We start from the raw sequence: 20118 nt of genomic DNA, 5'->3' as shown, positions 1-20118 counted from the left end.
AGCCAAATAAAGTAGTGACATTCTCTCTGTGTGATGACACGTATGTGTATGATACAGCTTTCAAAATATTTGTACAGTGACACCTATTAACTTCTATCACTGCTCTAGGAAGTGCTCATCTCTCTGTGCAGTTGCACTCATCTTGCCTCAATTGCTGCATCCTTCTTCCGGCTAGAGCTCTCTCCTCCTCAATAACCCACTCTTCAGTTATCAGGTCATCTCCTTCACCCCCTTGAGATTATCTGACTGTTCCCCTCCACCACATGCACATCCCAGCCCTCCTTTCCTCCTCCTCAAGCACGATGCTGGCATTTCACGCAGGTTATTTCAGTTGCTTCCCACTCTTGGATTCAGCCATGTGCCATCTCCCACCCAGCACCCAAAGCTATGCTAGATGGTAAGACCCAAAGAGAGACAGATGGGAGACTTCATATAGGCATCCTGGAGAAGGAAACTGGTCCACAGTAACCCCTCCAAAGAATCTTGTGCTTTTCCTCCTCTCCTGGGGCTCTGGCTCTACCTCATTTCCATCCCTGCTTGTCAGCCCTCCTGAGTGCCAGGGAGAAACTGATGGGTTGCACAGAGAACCATCTCTGACCTGTAGCGTGTCTCTAAGTGGTTTCTCCTGCCCACCTCCTTGGCTGCTCAGGCTGCCGTCAGCGCTGGGGAGAGGCCGTCCCCGCAGCTGCAGACTGCAGACAGAATGAGGTCACCCAGCCCCCTCCAGCGAGCCACCCCTGCGAGTCCCTTGCAGGGCGCTCACAGCTGCAGCACGCTGCAGGTGCTCACCCTCCAGGGCTCTGAGCCTGCACCCTGCCAGTGCAGGGCAGCAGGAACCCAGCCAGCAACAGCATCCCTTACAAACCACCACGATGCACAAGCAGAGCAGCTCTGCTCCGGGAGGCAGCTGGGGAGGAGGAGCTGCCTCAGTCCCTCAGGTGTGTTCACCCCATTTCTCACCAGTCACACCGGGGTGGCAAGGACTACTCTTCCACTGGCAGGCTCCTTCACAGCCCACTTCTTTCACCAGCCAGGAGGCTTGCAAAAACACGCAGTTCACATTCACGATTACTGTTAAATAAAGCCCAGTCCTGCAAAAAGGCTCTCTCCAGGCCTCTCCACACCAGTTCTGCTCCTGGGTGTCAGAGAGCTCTGACTGCCAGCAGAAGGATTCCCACTCTGCAAGCATGACCCTAAAAAAGGAAAAACTTTTTTTTTTTTTCTTCTTCAGAGTGGAGACCTCAGGCACTTTCACAAGAAAACTGAAGGAGCAGAAAGGGAGAATGGGACAATTAAATTCAGGAGAGAGTACAAGCTGCAGATGCACAACATCTGGACTGTCAGGAACAAAATCAGTACAGCACTTTCAAACCAGGAGGCAGCAAATCACCCTGGCTCTCTCTTGTCCGCTGGCTTACACAAAATTTGGAAGAAGACAAGTAAAAAACAGTGTGATGTGATCTTCCCTTATATCTGCCTGGTACTTACTCATTTACTCCTGCTCTGTCAGCACTTGCAGCCATTTGGGCCAGAAGAGAAACATTAACAAAACATTTAGACAAAAAGCTGAGTGGACAAGTGTCCTAAAAGATATCAGGCAGCTGGCAGTACCTGTGCCCAGAGGCTGCCATGCACAGAAAGTGATGGTCAGAGCTCATTTCCTTATTCCTGTAGACAACATGGGAGAAAATGGAAGCCTGAAGAGGAACAGGGGTCCTAAATACACAAGTAAATTATTAGTAGGGCTTAGAAAATCACCTGTTATACCTGTATTGAGCCACTTGACTGGGGCTTCTAGCCCCACTGAGGTTTGAGAGGTGATGGCTCTGTGCCTCTGGAAGACACTTGTGACACGTGGGAGAGTTTTCAGGTCTTCCCTGGCGCTGGAAGAAAGTTGACTTTTCATTTGTTCTCTGCCCTCCAGGGAAGAGGGTAGTTTTTCCAGTCTCTGTATCACCAACAGGCTGCAAGGATCATCCATGCTCCTGGACACAGACACATGTCCCAAGACTGTCAAAGTGACTTTCTTCAAGGAGCTCAGAGGTTTGAGACACAAACAGGACGATGCTCCACAGAGTCCCAGTAAGGAAGCTTTTGTTACCCCACTGCTCACCCCTGGACACTTCCAGCAATCTGCCAGGAGAGCAATTTCAAAGCTCCTCCCCCATCATCCTGTTCCAGGAAGGGTATGCCAGGCTGATGTTCAGCACTACTGAGCTGAATATGACAGCTGATTTTTCCTGAAGCAAGTAAGAACTCAGGCAAACTGATCTCTCAGCAAAACTGCCCCCAGAATATCTCTTTTTTAACAAGCTAATATATAAAATACAAAATTATAGATGTTAATAAGCAGATGTTTATTTTTGGGAAGGAAAATAATCAGCTTTCAGTCTAACAGGCACCTCACAGCCAAAGATTTCTACTTTCTTACCAGTGATAAACTCAATTTGCCTCAGATTTAGCCCAAAGTGGGGGTAAAATGACCATTACTCTCTCCAAGGCCCTGCAATGGTCAGGAATAAAACCTGGGCAGCAAACAAGCCAAGATGAGGCTTGCCAGTGCTGCTCACCGGGCTCAGCAAGGGAGAAATGATTCCTTTTCAAACTCAGTTCCATCCATTAGTGCCATCCTGAGCACAGAAGCAAAGCTCCCACCTGGCATCCAAGTTATATTTATCCATAAAGCATTTGGCTGTTTTGACTGGATCGTGGTTTCCAATCTTGTGTTTCACAAGCAAAGTTCCTCCTTTCCTCCCAGGAAGTCACGTTTCTGATGGATTTATTGCTCGAGGTGTTTTTAAGGAAGTGAAAACAAATGACAAAAGCTTTGAAGCATGACTGGACTTCTTACCTCAGAGCTGCAAGAGCTGCGGGGATGCTGGGCCACAGCAAACATGAAGACACTAGATTTGGGGGTCCTAAAAATCAGAGGGATCAACTGCCCCACCCAACCCAAAGTGAAGACATTTATCAGAGTTCTCACCCGGGGCAGTACTGCCAGTCCCTCCTACAGGTATGAAGCAATGAATGTGGCAGGTGAGGGAAGCACACAGGACAGCTCTTGTGGATGGCACTGAATAAAGAAAGCCCTTTAATGACCACCATGAGCTTTTACTCCGTGAGCCATAAAGCACATGCTCCTCCAGCCTAGTGCTCTCTTGTTTCATGGAAGAAAAAACTCCAAATGCAGCTTTTTTCTTCCACACCTGTAAGCCACCAAGCATTATCCTGAGCATCTTTTCCAGCATACAGGGCACAGGCTGGAGGGGGACAGATAGCTCTAAAATGAGATTTCTGGTGTCCTTTTAGAGGTGCCAGGTTGGTTTGAAAGATTTTACAAGGCCACAGCAGCATGTCAGAAGAGACAGAACTGGTAAAGTCACAGAAGTATTGTCACCATTTTTATCCCTCTGGAGGCTGCTGCATTACCTGTGATCCCTTAAAATGTGTTAGTGATATCCAGCACTCCCAAAGCAAGTCAACTCCTCAAGAAGGGGTCTAAGAGACTACAGTAATCAGATTAAAAAATCTGTGTTTGCTAAGGGGATTTCCATCTCTGAGAAACAAATCAGGCTCTTTATAAAAGAATGATGACTTCAAATTTTTCAAGGCAAGACTGAAAAACACAACAGTCCTACCACTGACTCCACAAACCAGAGTTCTAAACCCCCTTTCTCCCGTGCCCTCCTTTGTTTGCCAGGTAAGCAAAAAAAAAAAAAACAAAAACAACAAAAAAAAAAAACCTGTCAATTTTTCTGTAACAAAGCAGCCACCTGCAGGGCCCATTCACCAGAACAGCTGAGCAGGTCTAATTGCTCACTGCTGGAGGGCACAGTCCTGCCCATTTCCCCATCCTCCTCCCAGCCCAGGCACCAGTCTGACTCACCAAGAACCTCCCTGAAGGCTATGGATAGTTTTCCCAGGGTTAGCCAGGCAAGCTGACTCACTGAGGACTTGGATGATCCCCAGAGGTCCCTTCCTACCAATATTATTCCATGTGTATTACACCAGGGAACCACAAGGAGCACAGGGCTGGAAATCAGGCAGGAAAGAAGCTTGTTCTTATCACTGTTGGAGAGCTCTGCTCTCAGGGGAGCTTGGCTGCCTTGCTGAGCTGTCCTGTGCATCTCTGCTGCCTTTACACACTGACTGGCACAGGGAGCCCACTGCCACGTGCCCCTGGCCCAAAGGGCTGACAGCAAAAGCTGCTGAAGCAGCTCATGGTGAGCACAAGCACCCTTAGAGTGGCACAGCTTGGCAGGAAGGGCTGCTTAGTTATTGGAGCTGCCTCCTTCCAGGAGCATTTAGCCAACATAAGGATTTTGTTAGGCTGTTAATGCAACTCCTTCAAAGATGGTACAAGCGAAACCAAGAGAAGTGAGGTAGGCAGAGAAATGAAGAGAACAAGAACAATCTTTTTTTAACATTTGTTAGATATTTGGTGTAACAGAGCCAGGTCACTTTTCAAGAGAATTGCAGCATTTCCATTGATCAACATGATGGTCATGCAAAACCAAGAAGTCCATCTGACAGCTTGGCATAGGGTACAAACTCATGCAAACTTCACTTACCATGCCATAATCCGAGGTGAAGAGAACATTCCCATTGGCACACAAGCCAACCGTGCATGGCTGCAGCTGGTCCTGCTCCTGCAGCCATACCCTGGCACCCTGCAAAAACCAGGAGACATCCCATTAGAAAGAACTGGAGCCTGTGAGATCTGCACCCAAGGAAAGCTGGGGGAAGCTGCAGTATTCAGAGGCTACTTCCAAGCTACAGCTGCTTAAAATATTTAAGTAAGTTCTACTTACATTTTCAGAGAAACTGGGTTTGTTTTTTTCTTAATGTTACATGAGCGGAAGAAAAAGCAGTTTTAATGAGCTTCATGCGGAAACTAAAGTAAGGAAACACCAATTTTTATAGAAAGTGTCATGGAAAGATACCAACACATAGAATAGCTGGTTTGACTGTCTAAATATTTTAAAATTTGGAATAGCCGGTCATTAAAAGTCATGCTATAATAATAATAGAAAATATAAATAAAGCATGTTTACAATGTAAACAATACACCCACGCATCATTGTAAGTCAAAATGTTTCCAGAAATCACCAGCTAAGAGGATTTCACAGAGCTTTGTTTGCAAACTCTGCAAGAGTTTCCTTTGGTAAATGACCTGAGTGTTTCTCTGATGCATATATACACTGAAGTATACACAATGGTCCTTATGTCTGATGTACGTATGCACTGGTGTTTGTATCTGGTTTTATATATGATGTTTCACACACATTACAACATCTTAAACTTCTCCGTGTCTCTCAAGACAAGTCTGAGCACAAACCCAGATTTCTGGTAGCACACATGCAGGGAGGGATCTGCAGGACAGGTAGACCTCATAGCTTGCCTACCAAAATAGTAGGGAAAACAAGTTTGCTGGATTGGCCTCTTCTGCCTGTGGGACCTGGTCCAAGTGAAAGAGCAGGAGCATGAAGGCAGATCAGGGCGAGCATGACCGGCAATTACAGAGCTAGGCATGAAGTCACACCACATTTCAGTTATTGCAAACTAATCACTTCCACGTCTTCCCATAGAAATCACACAAACTCTGCTTAGATAAATATTGAGAAAAATCCAAAGTGCTCAACTGTTGAGTAACACTGGGGCCATTCTGCCTTTCATCGATTCATAGACTGACTTTCTTCCTAAGTTTTTTTTATGCCCCTAAATTATTGATTGTGAGCTTTAAGCCCTTCCTACCCTCTTAATCCCATCAGCACCATTAGCTCTTTGCTTGTAGGCTTAATATGTTTGAAGAAATTTAATAGTGTTTCTATATTACATTATACAAAATGTGAAACACTAATTCTATTTTTAAAGATTTGTTTTTAGTTTAGGTGGGTTTTTTTAAAACTACTTAAGTCACTCTAAACACTTTAGTACCCTGGACTTTCCTTACTGTAGGAGATTGGCCTATAGGCCAATCTCCAGTCCTCCCAATAAAAGATCTGGGCTTAATGACATTATAAAGGTGTACATAATTCTAGCTTTACTGCTGTGCTCTGGTCTAGAGTTTCCACATCATGCAGATTAATCTGCCCTCACCAAGTGAATGAAAAGTACCATTGCATCTGATCAGCACCTAAACCCATGAATGGCCTGCAGAGATCATCCTCATGGCCAGTGAACAACAGTGATAGAAAAAAATGGAATCTTACATTACAGATTTGAGATCCCAGAGAGCTGGTGTGGACAGTACATCACACGTAGATTTTGAGCAACTGTATAGAGGATTTGTTACATCCTCTTAGGTTTTCCAAAACTCTGGATGCTTGAAATAAAGTGTCCTGAGGCATCTGGGCAAGACATTGCTGTTGAGAAATCATCAATTTCCCAAATCACATTCTGACTAGTGTGCATAAACATATGAACAGCAACATGTGTTCAAAGATTTCTTTGCTACTTTAACCAGACTCCTATTACCACCAGGGTAGAAAGCAAAGAGTCAGAAAACAGGAAGGTTGTGTCTCCAAACAGTGGGATGAAAGAAAGCCTTTTATAAGACACTAAGGGTAAACATCCCCAACAGTGCATTTCAATGCCTTCAGACACCAGTAACCCAGGATGGCAGAGATGAGAGCCTGAGGCAAGTGCAGTTTAATCAGAAGACAAGTCTGCACCCCGCCAGGCACACTGTGCCCCAAAGCCACGGCACTCACACCCTGCATATGGCAGTGTGCCACCATCACAGCACCCTACACACTCTGCCCCTGGAGACCAGCGGCGTCCAGGTTACACAGACTTCCCACTCCCTGAGCTCAGAAATTAACTTGGAGCTACAGGCAGCTGATAATCTGACACAGAAGAGACAATCCATGGGCATGAACACTGTTATTTAATAAAAGGGGAGATAGCTCAGTGATCCCATTGCCTATCTTCAACACATGGAAATTATCTAAAAGTCCAGACTGATTCAGACCCCTTTCCCAGCAGAAGTCCATGTGCAAAAGTATTAAATACTCCTCCAAGCAGACATAGCTCTTTTGTACAACACTACACAAGCTTATGGAAGGTCCTTCTGTGTGCTGCTAAGGAATAGAAGGCAACATGCTGAAACTCCCAGGCAGTGTGATATTTCAGCTGCCCAGAATGACTTACTTCAGTTTACTCTGATCTTATAGCTGTTTGTACAACAGCAATTGCCTGTGCACAGCAGAGTAACTGCACCCAGTTAGGCTGTTTCCAAAAGGGATATTGTGCTGAGATAGCCAGAAAAGGAACCACAGAGCAAATAATTATTGTAACTTCTGCCCAGCATAGCCATAGCCCTATTTCCTGAAAGGCAGAGTTTGTTTTAGTGCACCTCCTTCCACCAGCCCTTTTTTCTAAACATGAAATTCCCCAAGGAGCCTTGACTAAATACAGGAGCAGATGGTGGCACCAAAGGACTGCCCCCATTTTACTCCCCCCTCCCCCAAAGCCACACATCTCATTGATCAGTTGAAAAGATTAAATTGAGCAGAAAACTTCCAAAAACTGCCAGGCAGCAAGGCTGAACTTCCACAGGAGGATCAAGGTCAGTAGGACTGAGCACTGCCCAGCAGTGATGTGCCAGCTCTGGGGGGCCCCAGCTCCCACAAGCACCAGAGATGATGGGAAAACTCTGATCTTCTAGAACAAGAGTAAAAACCCTTCAGCTTTCATTCTGGGATATAGAAGGTCCACCCTCACCCACAGACAAAACAGTTTAACAAAATGAAGCAACAAGCAATCACCAATTTGGAGAGAACACCTTAAAAGACAGAGGAGGAACAGCAGTGATGATTTCGTGTAACCACTTTCCATCAAATAAAGCTGGCTGATTACTGATCATACAGTTAACTCAAGCTCCTTATAGAATGAGCTCATCTCCACCCAATTATTCTTTTACTAGGAGTTTATTAGGTTGGTCTGTTCTTTGGTTTAAAAGGGAACAAGAGCAGGAACGGAAAGGAAGAATAAAACTGTAATGTACCAGTTCCTATATCAAGGGCAGGTCACTCAGATGTTAAACAAACTCTGAGACCAACATCCTCATTCCTATGGCCTCAGTAACAATCTGTCCATGAACTTGTCTTGCCACAAAGTGCACAGCAAAGCACAATCCTGAAAAGTGATCTTGTACCATGGGGTTGTAATTTAAAAAATAATGCTTGCATACAGAGAGCAGTGTTTCATCAGTACTGGCCCATGGTCACACCGTCATGCCTTCCACTGTGGACAGTAAACTCTTAAGATGTCATTTCTCAGTTCCAATAACACATGGCACTTTGGATCCTAGACTCAGAAATAAATAACATTTCCTGCTATTCATGATATCAAAATTCAATTGAAGCCACAGATTTCTTGGCCTTCTATGCCTTTTTTTTTTTTTTTTTTTTTTTTACAGTGACTGAAACCGGCAGTTCTCCCTTGCATTCACATGCCTGTATCTCATCTCAGGAGATGCAGCATGGTGTGTCAGCAGGGAAAGAATAAGGGAGATCTTGTGTGCTGCACCCAGGGAATGGGCAGAGAGGCAGAAAGGCAGCACACAGCCCTTACTGCAACAGCAAGGCATCCACACATTAAAACAGAGTGTGGAGCCAGCAGCCACATCCTCATCAGATATCAGCTGTTGAAGGCAACAAGGTAAGCTCCAGAGGACAAGACACAAAACTCTGCACATGGGGGTGTCTTGGCCACTCCAGGGCCTCCCAGCCCAGCAGGAGACCCATTCAGGAACTGACATGAGAAAGCATTCCACAGCTGTATCACTCTTCAGAAACAAGTCCTCCTATTCTGTTCTCCTTACTCAGTGTTCTGGACTATCCTTGAATCTTCACGTTTTCCCAGGACGTCCTCTGTCTTCTGGGAACTGCTTCTTCCCAGGCACAGGCAAGAATGAGCTGTCCCAGCTGAACTTCAGGACACAGCAGGGCTGCCTCTCTCTGAGTGCACTTAGACATCCCATTCCTCCTTGTGCACCAACCTACACAACTGCTAGGAGTAACATGCTCAGGAGGGGCTAAACCAGGATGGCTGCATCAATTTTCCTTTTCAAGGGGTTATTCAGAGAGGAAAAGCAGTTTTGTTTGGAAGACACCTTTCAGTGTGTGAAAGGAGCATACAATTGTCTGCTTTTTCCAGTACAGGATGTTTTTAATGTTTTCTTTGTGTTTGAACTTGACTGTCTCAGCCTCCAGATCTACCTACAAACACAATACTACAAGAGGCTCTTGCAGAGCCTTCCTTGATTTAGGTAATTATACCAAATCAGCCATTCTGCAAGGGGCAGGGATGTCTCAAAAATGTACACCCCTGCACTGAGAGTCTGAGACAAAAACCTCTGTGGGTGCAACAAGTTTTCAACTACAAATACTATTTACATCACTTACCTTTGTCCTCCTAGCACACTGAGGCTGTTCATTGGGTATTGGGCATCCAAGCCTTGTGTTTCTCCTGGCAATGGATCCATATGCTCCTAGGCTTAGGAAAGGCTCTCCTGGCAGCATAGTGCTGAGCCAGCTCTTTTCCCAGCCTCAGTGGGCTTTGTGGTTGCAAACCACGAGGCAGAGACTGGGCTAGAAAGGCCCTCACAATTCAGACAAAGCCGGAATCAGGTTTCAATAAATGCACTTTCCAAGAGATTGATCTGGATGATCATGAATAAGTGATAGGACAAATATAAAGAGCCTTAGCTAATGGATGTAAGATTGGTGGGGAGGGGGAGTCCCTGGCAGCCTAGCCCCATGTGGTAAGGAATGCAACTTTGCTGTTTTTCTGATGGCAGGCTGAAATGAAGCCATGGGCTGTATCTGATCAGCAAAACTGGGATCAGCTCCTGGAAGGGAGGGGCAGCCCAGAGATCACAGGTAAGAGAGACAGAAGCAACAGCCCAGTTGGCAGCAGCCAACATGGAGCAGCTGGCAAGAGGGACAATATCTGCAACAGCAGTAGGGATGACAGAAACAAAAGTCTACTTCTTGTCAGGCATGAGGAAGACACACTGCAGAGCAAAAAGGGACTGAATTGTACCTGTCTGATCCCACAATTCCCACACAGCAGCTCACTGAGCTCGGGCAGCCCCTGCAAGCCAGCAAGGTCACAGCTGGGCACAAACTGCAGCCATGGGTCCTGCTACTCCAGAGCTGCAGCCTAGGCTGAGCCCATGACTCATTCAGTTCTGCCAATTAGCAGCCCCATTCCTCGCTAATTAAGCAGCAGAGCCCTCAGTCTGCCAGCAGCTTTGCAGAATAGCAGTATCAGGAAAAGGTTTGTGCATTTAAAATCATCTAAGAGCACTAAGAGTTTGTCACTTCTGGTCACTGATGTATATGCACTGCTACCCACTCCCCTTTTGCCTCCCCCTCCCATCTGTTCTGCTCCTGTCTCCTCCCCCAGTTTGGCTGCTGCACAGCTTCTCACTCTCCAGAATATCTCCAAATATTTCCCAGGAAATGCCTGGTTCATGGAGGTAATTCTTAATCTTCTCAAAGAAGCAGCTTCACACTACAGGAACCACACAAACTGCTTGTCACAGGAAGGGAGGGAGGGAGGGAATGAGCACCCAGCTGTTTTTCACATACTTCAGAGCTGCCCTTTGCCATGAGCACAAGGTGCACAGAAAGGAGGCAGGTGTGAATCCTTCAAGACTTCACTGTACACTCTCTCCAAGCTCAGTTTAAGATGAGCTGCCCCCTGCTATTCCACCATGGGCAGCGGAGTCGCTCTCCTTCTCAGATGAAGTAATAGTCCTATAGAGCTTGCAACCACCTGAGAAATTCTCACCAGCCTTGAAAATGCATACTGAATTTCATAAAGTTCATAAAAGTAAACACCACTTCCATGCCTTCATTACAAGCTCTTCCCTGCCTAAAACTTCAATTAGGAACTGAATTAAAATGAGTTGTTCCCTAAGCACATGGGTATCTACAGATGTGTATTCCCTGTCACATCACAGCAACACTGGCTTTCCTACATCCCTTCCGTACCCCTGAAAGAAAGGAGATAACGTAGCATCTGCTAAAGCCCAGCCTGGCCCTAGCAAAACTTCCCCTGAGCAGCTTGCAGCTCAAAACTGAGCAAGTAAAAGGTATTCCTGCCCTGCTCTCAACTTGGGCAGCGCTTCTCAAAGAAGCCTCTCCCGCTTGCCACCAAATATATAGTGAGGCAGCTTCCTTGCAGTTCCCTCCCTCTCTCAAATTCAGCCAATGGCTTCAAGGCTGAGGCTGGGCTGATGGAGAGTTGAGAAATCTTCGAGGTCCACAGAATAGAGCTCAGGGCCTCAGGAAGCCACAAGGATACATTAGTTTGTCATTGAGCAGCCCCAGTGCCACGTGCTTTGTAAAAATCTCAGACAAGAGCCCTGAAACAGTATTTCTTCTGCAGTGTTTATTATGCTTAATTTAGGATTATGTCCAATATCTTTTTGCATCTTGCCACATCCTTGACTTTCCCTGCCTTGTGGAGTTCTACCATCTACTCACACATCATACAGAAACGTACGTTTTTAAACCAGTCTCATCACTGTGAAGCAGAAAATCCCTTTTTCTTGCGGTCAGAGGTAGAGGCACAGAGGATTTCAATCTACCTTCCCTGTCTCATCCATTATTTTCTGCTCTTTTGCCATGTCTCCCCCTATTTGTCATTTCACTAATAAAGTAATCTCCGGTTTTTAAACTCTTCATGTGAGACATTTTCCTGGTGTTTGCTCGTCCTCTGTGTCCTTCCTTCAAATACCACTCAGAAAGCAAGTGGAGTGCCTCTGAGCTGGGATGCACTGTCAGTCAATCTGAAATAAGAGTGGAAGTAGGGAAAAATGGGGCAAACAACCCATGTAAGAAAGAAGCTGGGAGACAGGAAAGACAAAAGAGTCTATGTCTCACTATTTTCTAAAATCACTTGGATACAAAGACATGTGCTAGTAGCAGCATCCAACTACTAGATGTGGATGGCAGCACTGTGAGTTATCATGGAATCACAAAATAAAAGGAGTTGGAGGGAACCTGCAAAGATTATCAAGTCCAACTCCTGCCCCTGCACAGGACCATCCCCAAGAGTCACACCATGGGCTCCAGACTATTGTCCAAACACGTCCTGAACTCTGGCAGGCTTGGTGCTGTGATGATGGAGACATACAGAAATGTCTAACAAACATCCCTTGAAAACACCCATCTTGCATCACATTGTGGTGCTGAAGTGCTTTCAGTAAATGGAAAGGACATAAAACATTTTAAAAATCAACAGGTCCAAGAGTTCCCAGAGATCTGTCCAATAAAGTTTCTCAACAGTTTATAGTTGGGATAGTAGGATATAGTAGGATATTCGTTTCTTATAAGTCTGGTAATGCTGAGGAAATTCCAAGAGATTGAAAGAGTCAGAGTCTAAATAGCAGTGATAGCAGGATTATCCCTAGCAACCATGGGTTGCTTAGTCTGAGAACCCAAGGGCAAATACAGAGGTTTTGCTCTCCGCTGTTTCATCTTAAGGATACTCTGGCTTTAACTGTTGTCCAGTGCCAGTTAACATGGACAAAGAAGTCTCATCAAAAAAGCTTCTTCTTCCTTAGCATCCAAGCACAAGAGATAAATAGGACCATGATTGACTGTCGTGGCATTGCCCATGTAGAACACAGTATTTCAGTAAAAGTCAGCTCTTGTGGAGCAAACAGAAGCAAAGGGATCTCAAAACTATTGTTATGGATGGGGAAAATCACTACTAATTTAGGGAGTTTCCAACAAATGTCTGCAGTGACAGGGTCAGCACTATTTTGTATTCTCATCAAGAACCTAAAGTAATACTGACAGTACTAGCAGATGCCAACATCTGGCAGATAAGCAAAGACTCACAAGGATGTGACCATCAGAGCAGTGTGGATTCCACAGCCCCCTGTTAGAACAAAACAGGATTAAAGTACAGCCAAACCGAAAGGTCATCGTCAGGAGAGAAGGAATGCAAGGAGTACTTCAAACAGAGGAATGTCTTCTGGAAAGTCACAGTCCCAAAGAGGATTGCAAACTGCTGAGCAGAAACTCCCAGGACATTTGGTTGCAACAAGAGTTGATGCATGTCTGGGATGTATAAACAGGGGTAAGGAAGTTTACTGCTTACTTATGCTTTGAGGTGTGAGAAAGAAGCCTTCCAGAGACAACATAAAAGGCTCAGTCATTTTTGCTATTCAGAAAGATCCCTTGTAGTGCAAAAGTATTTGTGAAGATGTTAATGTCATTATGTAGATTTGCCAGAGCTAGGGCTGACCTATCTAGCCCAGACAGTGATAGTGGGGGGATTAGAGCAGCATGTGGCCCTGCATGGGCTGCAAACCTCATCTCTGTCCCTGCATCCTCAACTGACTCAACCCTGCTGAGAGGACACGACAGCCAGTAGCACTGAGACCCCTCTCTGCTACCTGCTGGCTCACCTTTGCCAGCAACCCAGAGGCAACCCGGTGCCAGAAAATAATTTTTTGCAGACAGAGAAGTTATTTGGGACAAAGCGCCTCTCATGAAGCAGAAGAAAAGTAGGACCCGAAAACGGATGGATCTGCCAGACACTTTAGAAATGAAGCAGGATTTATTTTAAAACAAGGTTGTGTAACCACATGAAGAAACTGCAAAAAGCAAGGGATCTTCCAGAAATAAGAAGCCCTTCTAGAAAGTGTGATTCAGCCAAATCTTCATCATTGGCTCAAGATGCAAGTAACAGAAATAAACAGCACTGATACACCCCCCCATCATCCTAACCCTAATTTTTACCTTCTCATCAAATAGGCTGATGACTGGATCTGTGAGAGGCCCCTGGATCTATCTGTTGCTGTGATAACTATTGGACTTGTTTGACAAGACCTCTCAGTCCCCCGGGCACTGCACCAAGTGATGCATTACAGACCCTCCATAGGTGTTTTTCCTGAGACTTGGCTCTACAGCACTGCTGAACTGTGGGTGATCTCAGATGGAAATGAGGAGGCAGAACTGCAGAGTTTAGGGTAACAGAAAGATAACCAGGAAATCCAGACTCTCACAGGTTTCAGTCTTAATAATCACATTTAGATAGTTTGCATTTTCTCCTTACAGCAAAATGGGAAAAAGAAATTGCAAAACGGTTGTGATCATTGTGTTAAATATAAGTGTGGCAAGAAGTGAAACCGGAGCAGAACAAGGTGGTTTTGGAGGCCACAATGGGGCAGCTGCATGCTGGCCCAGGGCAACCTAGAGCCCCTTCATGTGGGGGCTCTCATTGAAAGCCTGAGCCAGCCCACCCTCTTGCTGCTGATGGGATCTGACAAGGTCACAGCTGACACAGCCTGGCTCCAGATGAATGCCCTAAGGAGGGAGCTAGCAGGACTCCCTCTCTTCCGCCAGACACTTCTTCGTGTCACCTTTGGCACAAGAGCTTTCTTCCTTGCAACTGCTGCTCCTAAACAGGGCAGTTGAACCCTTTTTTCCTGTATCTGCCTCTTTATCACTCCGAATGCTTTAGGGGAGACACAGCTTGGATGGAGGATTCCATGTGTAGGAACATCCATGCTAAACTAGCTGCATGGATATCTTCAAGGACAGTGGTACTTCTCTTCAGCTGCACTATACAGGCTAATTAAACAGAGAGGGGTTGCTCTGTGTGGTATTGATATAAAGAGCATTACATACACAAGATGGATGTAACAGTCAGCATTTCTCCGTCTCTTCTTAAACCCTACGGGTCCTCTTTCTGAGAGGTCACAATATTCTCAGTAGACTGAGAGGAGGTTGTCAGGGGAAGCTGGCAAAGCACGTGCTCCTGAGAGGTGGAGAGAGGCTTGACTGGAATACTCCTTCAAAGAGCAGCCTCACTGCTAAAGAAGATGATGTTCTACGTACCTTTCCTTCCCAAGATGGCATTTTCCTATGACAACAGTTGTTAACACACAGGCATTCAGCTTACTGTTATCTGTAAAGACAGCCCATCACTCATGGTCAGCATCATCCATGTCAGCTGAACCACTTCCCTCATCTCAGACAAGAGTCTCTGGATAGATTCTACTGGACGTCTGGCCATGTTCCTCTCTCACAGGAGCTCCTTCTTCTCCCAACTGCAGGGAGCATGGGAAGGGCAAACCAAGCTATTGAGAAACCTAATCCAGCCATGTACAAACCCTTTCCACCCAGCATAACCTGGGCTCCCTGGGGATACAGGTGTCTCGATGATGCATCCAAGCAGCTTCAACAGAGAGCCCAAAGCTGGTGAGAATTGCATCTGCAACCAAAAATCAGACCAGTCCTGTACCAGTGCTGCACCCATAAATCAGGCAGGCTCCACACTGCAAAGGTGCATTCACAGTCAAGTCCTTTCAGTTGTTCTCCTTACCCATGTTCCCCATCTGCCTGAAGATGTTTATACACATGACCTCACGCCAGCAGATGGCCAAAGCACAGCAAATTCATTTGAGTGTCTTGTGGCCAGTAAAGGGCCACACTCAGTAGACTCCCTGATGGTTTTGTGGAGTAGTCAGGCACTTTCCACTTGCATCAAGTAGTCAGCAGTCAGGGCAAAGCTGCCAGAGCAAAAGAAACCTGGCAGAGGTACTTGCTCTCCACCTCAGTTTGTGGTCAAGAAAGCAGCTCAGGTGCATGCATGGTGGCAACTCCAGTAGCCTTAGTACGCCTTCACAGCCTTGACTCTGAGGCTCCTCCCTGATCTGCGTGTATTCCCGGGAGAGATGGATCCTCTCCCTGACTCCATGGCAGATGTCCCAGGCCACAAAGAACAGAAGGGCTGTGGCCAGGGAAGGATGGGGAACATGGGGAATAGTAAGGGAAGACCATGACAACTGTAGAGAGGACAATTCCAATCACCACAGCCACGCAGGAAATGAAGACAGAATTACCCCGCCTTTCTCTGCCCATGTCAGAAAGCTTAAGAATTTCAGGGGATTTATTTTACAACACAGATGAAAAGCTTTGGATTTCACCGCAAGAGCAATGAGGAAAACTGTTTAACACTTAAAATGCCAGCATTTCTAGGCCAGTGGCACATGAGAAGGAGACCAGCATCTGTGACTCCACTGGATGCTGCTCCTCAGGGCTGAATGACTATGGGACTGTGGTAACTGGTCACTCCAACTGGAGTGCAGAAGGACAGAATGGGAGAAGTGCCTCCTTTAACCGTGTCCATGGCATTCCTGCTCCTTAGGGAAGAATTGGAGAGCGAGTCACATCCTCTGTGTCAACCCCACATCCTGCCCACACTCCAGACACACAGGGAAACTATCATCTGTCACCATGCCACGGCCCAGGCCTCCAGGGCCCCTCCTCCCTGCCTGGGCACAGGACTCCCTGCAGCAGCCAAGCAAGGAGATGGCAGAGCACGCACACACGGCTCCTCCACTGACACCCTGCTGGAGCAAAGGCCTCATCCATCACATCTCTGAGCCATGCTGCACAGCAGAGCTCCAATGGCAGAGGCACACACACATCTTTGTGCTGTACCACTCACTGAGGATGGAGGTTTTCTAATCTGACGCGCTTGGGACGCTGTGGGAGAAGAGCAGCAGCAGCACACACCAGCAGCTCACTGTCCCTGGGGTCTGCAAGCAGAGGAGGGCACAGCACATGGGAAACACTTCCACAGTGTTGAGCTGGCACAACTGGCCAAAACTACTCCTCCCTTGGCAGAACCAGGATGGCAAGTGGGTTGAACCCTCCACAAAGCCATTTTGGTCTCCAGCATGCCAAAGGGGGAACTAGGGGAGCTGTGAAGGCCCATGGCATCCTCACCTAATCCCAGATACTGATCACACAGCTGAGTGTGATAACCCAAATGCTGCAAGCACAGCATGGGAGCCTGCTAAGGCAAGACCAAGAGCCCACTGGGGTTTAAGCTATTCACTGTAAGACATGACATGTATCCCCTGGGACAAGCTCATATCCTGCTGCTGCAGAAAGAAGTGAAGCAACTCCCTTCTACTCAGGCTTTCCCTCCCACCAAGAACCCCCCATGGAGAAGAAGGAAGAGTGGCTGGGGTGCAGCAAATGCCAAACATTCCGGCTTTGGGGAAGTCACATTCCCTCTCTCCCACCCCCACTGCCTTTCCTGCAAAGCAGACTCTGATGCTTTCCTGCACACACTCACCCCAGTTCTCCAGCCTTGCCTACCTTGCTTCATCTGGATTTAAGTCTGTGATTTACAACAGATGTGTGACTCTTAGAGAGACTCTGGCTCCAGGACTGCCCCTCAGCCCTTCCCTGGAAATCCCTGTTTCTTCAGAAAATGGCAGAATCACGCCTGGACAGGTGGAGCTGGACAAAGCAGGCAGTTCTCTGATGGGGGCTACTTGCTGAGGCGTGCACCTCTCGGCATCCCCTTTCCATTCTCCCATTCCCATCAGTTCCTTCAGGCTCCTCAGTGGCTACTCCCATTGCCAGAGGCCGGGAGTTTCCTCCTGACAGAGGGGTGGGCATAAAGGCTGTGGTGAAATGGCCCTTTGGGAAACTCTGGCCTTCATCTGATTAGATACAGACAGCCCAGACTTCCAGGAGCAGCAGGTTAATCAGTTAATGGCTGAAGGATGCTGGGCGATGTGCTGCCGCACGCTGCGGGGCAGCCCCAGCCGCACAGCCCGGGGGCAGCCACTCCTTCCTCTCTGGGGCCAGATCTGGGAAAACATCTGTTCTGATAAAGAAAGCGCTTCACCAGGGAGGGGGCAGGCCCGAGCGCATCAGCTGCTCCAGCCCAGCGACCAGGGGCTGCTCCGGAGCGCTGCTAGCTCCCCCTCCGCACCCGTGACTCGCAAGGCCAGACACTGGGGTTAATGGCCTGGAAACCATCTGGGGGCTGGAGGGGGCAGATGTGTCGTGCCCCAAACAGGAGGCTTTCAGACCTCAGCCGCAGACCTCCAGAAGGCCCCATAACCCCACAGCGTATGCCATGCCCACTGCCAATGCCACGGGCACCCACTGTCACCCATGGGTCCAGAACGGGCTACCTTTGCCTTGCACCCGCCTGCTCCTCACAACCCAAGGCATCAGTAGGCTGGGCTGGAGACCCGTGTTTGCCCAGGCACGAAAAATGGCACAGAGAATTTCGGAGCGTCTGGGCTGTGCCCGGCACCTGGCCCCGCGCACCCAGCCTCTCGCTCCCCACGGCAGCACGGTGCCCGCACGGCCGTGTGCCCACCCGGGGAGGGCACCGCGGCCAGGCGGGACCAGAGCCCGCCGCTAACAGGTACAGGTACGGGTCCGGCCTCGGGCAGCCGCTCTGCCCGCCAGCGTGACGGTGACTGGGCAGCGGCACCGAAGGGCAGGGCACTCCCGCCGCACGCTGCCCGTCCGCTCACCGGCCCGGTGCCCCGGAGGCCAGCCGCTCTGTGACACACACACGCAGGCAGTAGCAGGCTCCGGACCCTGAAGTCGTTCCAGAGGATTAAGGAGCCGGCACTGGGCAGCCATGACTATCATGCGACAAACCCTCTTCTCCCGCAAGCAGCCCCCGGTCGGCATTGCCGACACCGCACATCGGTCGGGCTCCGGCTCCCGCAGCCCCTTCAACCCCTCGCACGGGTTGCGCGGTGCCGCGCCGGGCTGGGGAGCGCTCGGGGCCAAAAGCCTCCGCATCCCATCGCTCCGGAGAAAGTGCGACCGGGACCGTCTCGGCGAGGGGGCGGCGGAGGCGCGGCGCGGCCCGCGGGGAGCGCAGCGTCCCACGGCCCCGGGGCGCTCCTGGCCCGAGGCACGGCACCCCGATGCCCGTCTCGCCCTGAGACCCAATCCTGCCGGCCCCCGCCTCGCCCAGCCCCGAGCAGGGGCGAGCCCCGCCGCCGCGCCCGTCCCGCCGCTGCCCACCTGGCGCAGAGAGGCGTCCATCGGCGGAGCCGCCCGCGGAAGCGCAGCCGCCGGCTCTCAGCGCCGCACCGCCGCGGCCGGGCGGGCACGGCTCGCCGGCCCCGCGCCGCGCTGGCTCCGCCTCGCCGGCCGCGGGCAGCGGGGAGCGGCCGGGACGCCCGCTCCGCCCCGCTCCGCCCGCCCCGGGCCGCGGGGAGTGCGGCTCCTGCGGCAGCCGCGGGGCCGTGCCGGTGCCGGAGCGCTTAGGAGCGGGCTGAGACCGGCGAGGAAGAGGCGCGCATCTCGAGAGGAGCGTGCTGAGAAGGGCTGGCGTGGGGGAGGCCCGAGCGGCCGGTGCCACCCACGGGCACGCGGCGGGGACGGGGGACCGCTGCTGTACGCAGGCACAGGAGCCAAGTGCGGACCTTTGTAAGGGCAGCTGATGTCACCCAGCAAACGTCTGGGTTTGGGGTTCCTCCAGCAGAGCATCATAGCGTGATGCAGGGAGAGGGACTGTTAACAGGAATCCTGACAGAGCTTCGAAATGATGTCTCTGAGATCTGGAACAGGTGGCAAAGAGCAATACTCAGGACAAAGTTTCTCCAGATCATAGTTCAAAGATAGAACTCGATCACAGATCGAAGTGTGGCCAGATCATGGTTCACAAGTGCTCTGTGAAGGTGTTTCTTTCCCTCAGAAATTATTTCTTTATTCTGAAAGAAAGGAAATCTAATGGAGGGGTGTGGGAGAAGGGTTTTTTAATTTATTATTATTTTAGTTAGTAATGGGAGGGTTTAAAACTGTTTAAAACACAGAGAGGGTTATGAGGTAGATCGGCAGTATCTTGTTCGACATCTGCCACTGTACAGAGTCACACTGAGGCCACTGCCTAACCTGTGACGACCACCCCCACCACTCTTCCACCTTCACTCTCTCGGCCTTTTGGTAGTTTCCTGATATATGAGTCACTGTCAATGTGTCCTTCCATTTTGATACCAAGTTTTTGAGTGCTATCCTGAGCGTGACTGTCCAGGCTCTTTTATACATGTGTCGGATTAATTTAATCGACACCACTTTCCCTGTCTTACAAAAGCACCATGTAAGATGGCACCAGAAGCCCAACTGCAGTTCTTATCTCACATCTAATACTCCTATCCACCAGGCCAATTGCTGTGTCAGAGAAGGGGATAGATCTGCTCACAGTGTCCTTGACAGTCCTCCCTCCTTACAGCCACACATTTGTTGCCAGGCTGTTTCTGCCACAGCCAGCTTTCTCCTCACGGGAGGAGAGGGGATTCCTGCTGATGCT

At 48.9% G+C, this 20118-nt stretch overlaps 1 protein-coding gene across 3 annotated transcripts in view; it reads right to left on the bottom strand.

Moving 5' to 3' along the window:
- Positions 1-18983, bottom strand: part of LOC119702966 (unconventional myosin-X-like) — an 89830-nt gene extending 70847 nt beyond the window's left edge. Inside the window, exons 1-2 of one of the 3 annotated variants that reach the window (XM_038141786.1) lie at positions 18831-18983; positions 4572-4670 (exon numbers count right to left, since the gene is read on the bottom strand). In XM_038141786.1, the coding sequence (XP_037997714.1) occupies positions 4572-4670; positions 18831-18851 (120 nt within the window). In that variant the 5' untranslated portion in view covers positions 18852-18983. Of the gene's footprint in view, positions 1-4571; positions 4671-9410; positions 9967-18830 lie in introns of those variants that run through there. The other 2 variants (XM_038141789.1, XM_038141787.1) reach the window with 2 other exon arrangements.
- Positions 18984-20118: the final 1135 nt, after the last annotated feature.

The sequence above is a fragment of the Motacilla alba genome, chromosome 7 (genome assembly GCF_015832195.1).
Source record: "Motacilla alba alba isolate MOTALB_02 chromosome 7, Motacilla_alba_V1.0_pri, whole genome shotgun sequence".
NCBI classification, from domain to species: Eukaryota; Metazoa; Chordata; class Aves; order Passeriformes; family Motacillidae; genus Motacilla; species Motacilla alba.
Note: the sequence above shows the minus strand (reverse complement) of the source record. Positions and strands in the feature narration are given on the sequence as shown.